The 9,504-nt window shown below is 37.8% G+C and overlaps 1 protein-coding gene across 1 annotated transcript in view; it reads right to left on the reverse strand.

Moving 5' to 3' along the window:
- The window catches only part of LOC106871559 (uncharacterized), a 73,524-nt gene that overhangs the window by 1,249 nt on the left and 62,771 nt on the right, over positions 1-9,504 (reverse strand). Inside the window, exons 11-12 of the mRNA XM_052968706.1 lie at positions 7,540-7,658; positions 2,650-2,726 (exon numbers count right to left, since the gene is read on the reverse strand). Of these exons, the coding sequence (XP_052824666.1) occupies positions 7,606-7,658 (53 nt within the window). The 3' untranslated portion in view covers positions 2,650-2,726; positions 7,540-7,605. The remainder of the gene's footprint in view (positions 1-2,649; positions 2,727-7,539; positions 7,659-9,504) is intronic.

The following is a 9,504-nucleotide window of genomic DNA, read 5'->3' on the forward strand; positions in this document are numbered from 1 at the left end:
CAGCAGCAGGTATATACAGAAATTAGACACTCTGGTTACTTAATAGTCTATCTATACTATTTATACTGTGAAGGCGCAATAGCCCAGTGGTTAGGGCAGCGGACTTGCGGTCATAGGATCGTGGTTTCGATTCCCAGACCAGGCGTTGTCAGTGTTTATTGAGCGAAAACACCTAAGGCTCCGGCAGGGGATTGTGGCGAACCCTGCTGGACTCTTTCACCACAACTTTCTCTCACTCTTACTTCCTGTTTCTGTTGTGCCTGTAATTCAGGCTGAATATCCCCGAGAACTATGTTAAGGGTACACGTGTCTGTGGAGTGCTCAGCCACTTGCACGTTAATTTCATGAGTAGGCTGTTCCGTTGATCAGATCAGCTGGAACCCTCGACGTCGTAGGCAATGGAGTGCCAACAACAACTATTTATACTAAATACAGATAGTTAAAGTTTAAAGATTTACAATTCAATCTACTTCAATCTTTTAAGACTCAGACTACTCAGTCAAATGTAATGCTTATTCATTGACACTGTTTTGGTGGGATGAAGTAGTGAGAAAGAGTCTATAAATGTTGGTACTCACAGAGGGGATGATAGAACTGAGACTCCTGGCAGTTTGTTGTGCTTTAAAAGACACATCAAAGTGTGGTTACCCTTGCAGACAGGCTCGTCCCTTGCAACCCTCTCCAGCTGAGCATCCCTAATCTTGTGGGTGCTGGTGCCACAGAAAAAGCACCCATGCCAGTGCTGCGTAAGAGCATCCAGTACACCTTGTAAAATGGTTGGCGTTAGGAAGGGCTCCAGTTGTGGAAACCATACCAAAACAGACATGGAGCCTGAACAGCCCTTCAGCTGGTCAGCTCCTGTCAAACCGTTCAATCCATGCCAGCATGGAAAACGAACATTAAATGATGATGATGATGATGATATTTCATAACTTCAAGATGAGATGATTTATTTTTAGAATAACATTGTAGAGTGGGTGTGAGAGACAGGATTCGGTTAGTGTGAATATAAGACAGGTGGAATATGGCCAGTTTAAATGCTAAAGGGTTACAACATTACCTGTTTGTTCCCCAACTAAATTATTTTCTCCCAAATACCATCAATAATACTCTAATCTTCTCCCATTCCTTACTGTATCATGCACTACTGTACCTAATTCTAACTTGCTACTAGCCAATCAGAGTGAGTTGGTGTTACTACATTTATTCGTGTATAATACACAACTATCTTTCAGGTTTTAAGCTAAATAATAGGATGCACATTATACATGAGAACTAAATGTTACTTATTTTTTTCCCTTGTCAAGTGCATCACCACATTTGATGGTAACAAACTTAACCGGAAGTGTACTACCTTTAATGTACTTTTCATAAATTGTACCTGAAAGTGACATGAATGCACTTCTAGTCCAGTGTACCAGAAAATGATATGACTAGAAGTTAACTGATGAGTATCAAAGAGTTAATAGCATTACATTATTCTATGAAAATAAAAATATATTAAAATAAAAATATATTTGGCCCAATTTTCAAACACAAATCCTTTAGAATTATTGCTGTCAACATTCAGTAGGGAAGGCCAGAATTAATACTACCATTATCTAAATGCGAACATAGATGCAGGCATGGCTGCATGGTTAAGAACCTTGCATTGCAACCACATGGTTTCTGGTTCAGTCCCACTTAACAGCATCATGGGCAAATGTCTGCCACTATAACCCCAGGTCAACCAATGCTTTGTGACTGATTTGGTTGGTAGAAACTATGAGGCAAGCTGGCAGAAACGTTAGCACGCCGGACGAAATGCTTAGCAGTATTTCGTCTGCCGCTATGTTCTGAGTTCAAATTCCGCCGAGGTTGACTTTGCCTTTCATCCTTTCGGGGGCGATTAAATAAATACCAGTTACGCACCGGGGTCGATGTAATCGACTTAATCCGTTTGTCTGTCCTTGTTTGTCCCCTCTGTGTGTAGCCCCTTGAAGGCAATACAGAAATAAGAAACTATGAGGAAGCCCATCATACATGTATGTGTGTTTTTGTGTTCGTCTCACACCACTGCTTGACATCCAGTGTTGGTCTGTTTATGTATCCATGACTTAACAGTTCAGCAAAAGACACCAATGGAATAATGGACATGATGTTTTGTTTGTTTCTTATAATTTTTTTGTGAGGGGTATGGTTTAAGCTGAGAAAGAAGGGCAGAGCTTTTGATCCTTTTTACAGGGTTCCAAAGTTGGTAGCAGAAAGAAAAGAAAATAAACTATGATTTATATGTTATCCTTAGACTAAAGACTTGGTAGAAACCAAGCCATGGTAGAAACCAAGCCATGGAACCTGATGCAGCACCTGGCCTTACCAGCTCCTGTCAAGCCACCCAATCATGCCAGCATGGAAAACATATCAAATGATGATGATGATGAAGTTTTAGGTTTCTCTGAGCTAAGACCCCCAGCCCTGAGTGGGACCCCTGTGCCATGGCCCATATTAGCCCATACATAAATCTGTCCTTGGTGTTGACTGAATCACAAAAAAAAAAGGGAAGAATTTATGTAGTGTGAAAATGAACTATTGCTTATTGCTCCTTTCCTGATCTAGCAATCAGATTTTATAGAGAATAAGAGAAAGGGAGAGAGTGAAAGAATTACTCACATTTGCTTGAGATGCATCCTCAACAATTTTTATTGTCAATAACTGGTTAACCATAGCAGATGTTAATTTACATTCATCTAGTTAGAAAATAGCAAAAGAATATTTTAGATGGAGGAAGTACTGTAAACTAATTTTTAAAAAAGACTATACTGTTTAAAATGTAAACAAATTAAGTAAATTTAAGATTTAATTCTCCAATTCTAACTTGAGATAATATATTTAGAGGGAGATGAATGCAATAGGTATTGGACTTTTGATGACCAAATTTTGTTATATTAACAGAAAGAAGATAAAATACAACAGTAAGTCAATGTTTGGAGGTTGTTAATGTTGTTTAGTTTTAGAGTGGAGGCGCAATGGCCCAGTGGTTAGGGCAGCGGACTCGTTGTCATAGGATCATGGTTTCGATTCCCAGACCGAACGTTGTGAGTGTTTATTGAGCGAAAACACCTAAAGCTCCACGAGGCTCCGGCAGGAGATGGTGGTGAACCCTGCTGTACTCTTCCACCACAACTTTCTCTCACTCTTACTTCCTGTTTTTGTTGTGCCTGTAATTCAAAGGGTCAGCCTTGTCACACTGTGTCACGCTGAATATCCCTGAGAACTACATTAAGGGTACACGTGTCTGTGGAGTGCTCAGCCACTTGCACGTTAATTTCACGAGCAGGGTGTTCCGTTGATCGGATTAACTGGAACCCTCAACGTCGTAAGCGACGGAGTACCAACTACTAAACTACTTAGTTTTAGATCAGCAGTTCCTAAACCTTTTAGGGCTGCAGCACCTGGGCTACACTCCTAGCGCCCCCTCCCCCCAGCACTCCATTCAGCATCACAAACATAGATCATTTTCTGCAGCAAATTCAAAACAACTGTATTTGACAAATAAAACTTAACCTAATTAACCCATTATTTTGTTGCTTTTACATCCATCGCCCTCATTTGGTCACCCCATTATCACCTGACTTTTCTTTAATGCCACTCCTAGATCTTTCTACCACTCCTAGGGGAAACAGTACCATTCACTTTGGGAACCACTAATTTATATCAACCTTCACCAAATACACTTAGATGCTCACTTTGCAACCACATGGTTTTAGGTTCAGTCCCACTGTGCACCACCATGGGCAAGTGTCTTCTACTATAAACCCTGGACTGACCAATACCTTGTGAGTAAATCCGGTAGAGGGAAATTATGGAAGCCTATTATATAATATATATATATGTGTTTGTGACATATTTCAACTTCTAAAACACAAACATATTTTAACTAACCTAAAGTTTGCTTATGCCTAAACACTGTTTGTGTTGATACTGCTGAATATTTATATTTTTAGAAGATGGAGACTGAGGATGACATATGTTGATGCCCTAAAGGACAGACACTGGTCTCTGGGAGACACAGGACATGGCAGCAATGATGAGGGACAAAGACCACTGGAGAGAACTCACCCATGGATCTCAGCAATTTTACCTGCCCTAGATATATATATATATATAGTCAGTAAATCATAAATCTGAAAGAGAAGCACACTCTAAGTTATAGAGCAGTAGAGTATTTAGATACAGATAGTTATGGCTGGTCTATGCAGTTACCCAGGGTTTCATGTCCATAAAGTGCTTAGCTTTACAATGCCCCATCAGACCCTAATGGCCAATGGCCAAAACCTCTTTGAAGAGAGGTTATAGGCCATAGGACATTAGGGTCTGATAAGATGTTGTAAAGCTAAGTGCTTTATGGGTAACTCCATAGACCAACCATAACTATATTTATATATATATATATATCTATATATATATATATATATATATATATATATATATATATATATATATATATATATATATAGTTCAACTGCTTGTGTTTGTCACCCCACCACACCACTTGATAACTAGTGTCAGTTTAGTGGTTCAGCAAAAGAGACTAACAAAGTAAGAACCAGACTTAAAAATTAAGTATTGGTCTTGATTTGTTCAAGATGGTGCCCCAGCATGACCACTGTCCAAAGCTTGAAACAAGTAAAAGATAAAAGTCTATCTAGATCTACACTATCTCAGGTGTCTTTTCTTCTTTTTTTAAGACAGTAGCGTGTGACTTGAGAGCGGTCTGGCTGCTACTTTTTGCAAGTGAAGTGTCTCCTCAAAAGCTTCCTTTGTTAACTTAAAGGTTTTCAGTAAGGGAAAGTTTATTAACCCTCCTTTACCATATTCCTGCCTGCATGTTCATACTGGTTTTGAAAATAACACTGTGTAACAAAATCTTTTTTTATTTATTTATTTATACTTTTTGGTCAGTAAGTGTTATTTCCTATTTGCTTCTATCTAGAAATGAAAGGAAATTATGACTATTCCTTTCAAATTTTGCTTTTGTGACCTGAACATCAACTTTTTTGACACTGACCTATTTTCCATTACACTTTAGACAGATACAGCACTGAGTTGCTGAAGCAGAATTTTCTAGGACTTTTTAGAAGTTTCAAGAATGTTCTGGCAACACAGATGGCAGTATAAATACAGGGATCATAAGTTCAACAGTTCAGTTTTACTTCTAGCTATCCAAGTGGGGACTATGTTAAAGAAAGTAAAATTCAAAGGAAATATTAGCCATTTTTCATACTTTCTAGGGAGTAAGCAAATAGGAAATAACAGTTGCTATCCAAGAGTAATCAATAATGTGGAAGGATTTAGAGAAATAACTTTATTGGTGTTAAACTGTTGTTTGGAACATAACAAAATGTTTTTATATAAAATTATAATGAACAGCTTTAATTTAAATATAATCAACATCTTGAGCTAATATTGCATTTTTAGCATGATTTCTATGACTGGATGCCCTTCCTAACACCAACTATTTTATAGAATATACTAGGTGTATTTTAGTGGTACTAGCACTACAGAGTTTGTCATGATGTCAGTAAGTGTAAAGAGCTCTCTCAAGCCCTGCATTGTCAATGCTGGAATCGATTATCACTCATTTATAAAGCATAATGGATGTTGTGGAGTCAGCACTGTTGGAGCCGCCATGCAGGCTGCAAGGCAAAAGAGAACTCCTATGATGGGTGGAATAGATTTATTGTTGTGAAAGGATGGTAATGGAGAGTGAATAGTGTTGGGATGAGAAAAATGAAGACAGGAGAAAGGAGAAGACGGAGAGCAATATCAGGGACTAGCAAGAAGGGAAGCAGGGAACAAGGTGGTCACCAAAGCCAATGATTGAAAGAAATACTTCTCAATAGCTGTTAGGTATTACAACCTTTAGAAGGCAAGTCACATTACATGACTTACTTACAGATGGAATTATTTAACTACAAACTATTCACACTTTACAGTAAAAATAGTTTAATGTAATGAAAGTCATCTATTTATCTATAAAATATTTTCCTCTGCAATTCAGAATTTTAAACCAATAGGGCCCTTAAAATCAACTTTACACAGAAAATAATTGAATTTATTCAGTTACTTCAGTAAATTATTATGCATGAAGATATTAAAATTATTTGCTATTTCATATCAAAATACTTGTTTTTAACCCTTTAGCATTTAAATTGGCCATATCTAGCCCAAATATTCTACTCATTTTGCATTCAAACCAGCCAGATCTGGTCTCTTATATTTACCCTGCAATATCATTCTAAAAGTAAACAATCACATCATTGAACTCTCAACGCTATGAGATAATGTCTCATTAGTTCCAAACAGTGTGAATAAATAACCATCATATTTAACAGAGTAATTTGAATGCAAAGAGTTGATCTAGTAAAGTTTTTTTGCCTATGGAACCAGACTTCTTTTATACAGAAGTAGTTTAGTATATTTTGAATAGTGATTTTGAATAGTGATTTAAATGAATCCAGTAGAATCCTAATGAAATTTTGATTTAGAATCTAGAAGCAAAAAACAAGAATAAAGGAATACATTTAATCCAGACAACCAACTTTTTGTGTTCTGAATTAGAAAAGTGCAATTCAAGTAATTGCAGCGAAGTTTCCATTGTAATTTCTCAAATATGACATAAACACATTTCTCACTCCTTCCTCTTCAGAAAAGTAGTCCTTTGGAATCCTCATTCATATTTTTCCCTGCAAATGTTGATTTATACATTGGATGGCACTCCATTGGTTACAACGACGAGGGTTCCAGTTGATCCGATCAACAGAACAGCCTGCTCGTGAAATTAACGTGCAAGTGGCTGAGCATTCCACAGACATGTGTACTCTTAACGTAGTCCTTGGAGAGTTTCAGCGTGACACAGAGTGTGAAAAGGCTGGCCCCTTTGAAATACAGGTATAACAGAAACAGGAAGAAAAAGTGAGAGAAAGATGTGGTGAAAGAATACAACAGGGTTCGCCACCACTCCCTGCCGGAGCCTCGTGGAGCTTTAGATGTTTTCGCTCAATAAACACTCACAACGCCCGGTCTGGGAATTGAAACCGCGATCCTATGACCGCGAGTCCGCTGCCCTAACCACTGGGCCATTGCACCTCCACTGACTTATACATATGCTCAAATTGAACACCAATCATATTAATTTCACCAGTGTTGGAAGGTGTAGAAAGATTATAGGAACTACTCTTCCCCTCTTGTTTAGCTAATCAAAAATATATTTTTAAAAATTAATATACTAAATAAGCAAAGATATACTAACCAACACATTTGAAGATTTTGGTGTGAGGAAGAAATTTCCCATATATGGGAGGGTGCCTCATAAAATATCTTGACTACCTCAATATTGCTAAGGTCAATATCCACAAAAAACCCACAAAAAACTGACTCCCATTTTGCTGAATAAGTTCATGATATAACCATTATTATAAAAAAACAATGTTCTGGAAAATTCTTTGAAAATAGAAAATGGATTAAAATATTAATGAGTTATAATTAAGTCTTACTTACTGGCTCCAATCATCCCAATATAAAGCGACACATTTATCATCAATTGGTGGATTATACTCTGGCCAATCATTGACAGACAACATCAATTCCTCGTGTAACTTTGAAAATTCCAAGGGACTCTAAAATATAAAGTTATATAAACATGTGTTTGTGTGTGTGAGCACATGGATATGTTAACACTCATAAACACACACACACAGAAACACCATAAACATATTTCCTTTGACACCTAATAGTCCAAAAGCATGAGTTTCAGTTTTACATATGACAAGGAATAACCATACCAACTTAAATAAGGAAAATAGAAATAGAAATCACATTTTTATTGATATTTAAGTAGCCCATCATCATGTGGAGCTCGCTAATTACATGCATCATCATCATCATCATCACTATCTTTTTAACATTCACCCTTCTATGAGGGGTTCAGACAAAGTTCATTGAGATTGATTTCCTATGGCCTGATACCCTTCCTGTTACCAACCCTCACCCATTTCCAAGCAAGGTAACATTTCCTTGTAGCCAGACATCTTTTCACCGAAAATTAGAAATGAATGACACCACTTAATGATTGAGCAATGTCAAGGCAAGGGGACACAAACATACATATATATCAACATTGTTTTAACATCCACTGTTTCAAGCTCTCTGTTGAGGCAAATTTTCTATGGCCAAATCCCCTTCCTGTTATCAACACTTGTTTCCAAATAAGGTAATATTTTCCCATGACCAGATATATTTATACAGAAGATTCAAAACGAAGGGCATTGTTCGTCTGATGGTGACGCTCATTTACAACCATCATGTGATATCAAGATAAGGACACACACACACACACGATAGGCTTCTTTCAATTTCCATCTTTCAAATTCACTCACAAAGCTTTGGTCAGCCGAAGACTTCAGAAGACACTTGCTCAAAGTGCAATGCACTGGAACTGAACTAAAAACCATGTGGTTGGGAAGCATACTCTTTGCCTAAATCATGCCAAACAAAACAATTACAAATAGCAGAGGTGGTGGTGGTAGTGGTGGTGGTGGTACTTTCAATGGTTTATTGTTAAATAGAAACATACTCATACAATATATTTTCAATGAAGAAATGCTAGGATATGTTAGCACTTTCTTCTTTTCTATACAGGCATAGATAGGACAGATCTATTATAAAGGTTTCATTGCAACTTGGTCCTGTATACTCTAATCTGGGGCCTATTGTTCTCATGTCTCAGGTCCTTTTCTTTGGTCTATCTTCCCAAATCGTAAATAATCTATACAAATGATCATCAGCCTCATCATCATTTAACAGCTATGTTCCATGCTGGCAAGAGTTGGACAGTTTGACAGATTTCAATGGGCCCAAAGACAGCATCATTCTCCAGTATCTACTTTGGTATGGTCTCTACGACTGGATGCCCTCCTTAATGCAAACCACTTCGCATTAAGTATGCACTGAGTGCTTTTCTCATGTCATCAGCACTAGTGTGGTCACCAAGCAGCTTGCAAGACTACGAACACAGGTGGAGAGGGACACCTGATGTTGGGAGAATGAGGAGCAGAGAGAAAAGTATGAAAGGAAAGGACTGGAGCAAAATGGGTTTCTTGTTGGAGAGGACCTAAATGACTAATCACATCTTAGGGGTTTGGGATAATCAGGTGGAGCTGGAAAGCAATATATATCAAACAACTTATTAGTTTACTCTTTTACTTGTTTCAGTCATTTGACTGTGGCCATGCTGAAGCACCGCCTTTAGTCGAGCAAATCAACCCCAGGACTTATTCTTTGTAAGCCTAGTACTTATTCTATCGGTCTCTTTTGCCAAACCGCTAAGTGACGGGGACATAAACACACCAGCATCGGTTGTCAAGCAATGCTAGGGGGACAAACACAGACACACAAACATACACACACACACATATATACATACGTATATACAACAGGCTTCTTTCAGTTTCCGTCTACCAAATC

The sequence above is a fragment of the Octopus bimaculoides genome, chromosome 6 (assembly GCF_001194135.2).
Source record: "Octopus bimaculoides isolate UCB-OBI-ISO-001 chromosome 6, ASM119413v2, whole genome shotgun sequence".
Taxonomy (NCBI): Eukaryota; Metazoa; Mollusca; class Cephalopoda; order Octopoda; family Octopodidae; genus Octopus; species Octopus bimaculoides.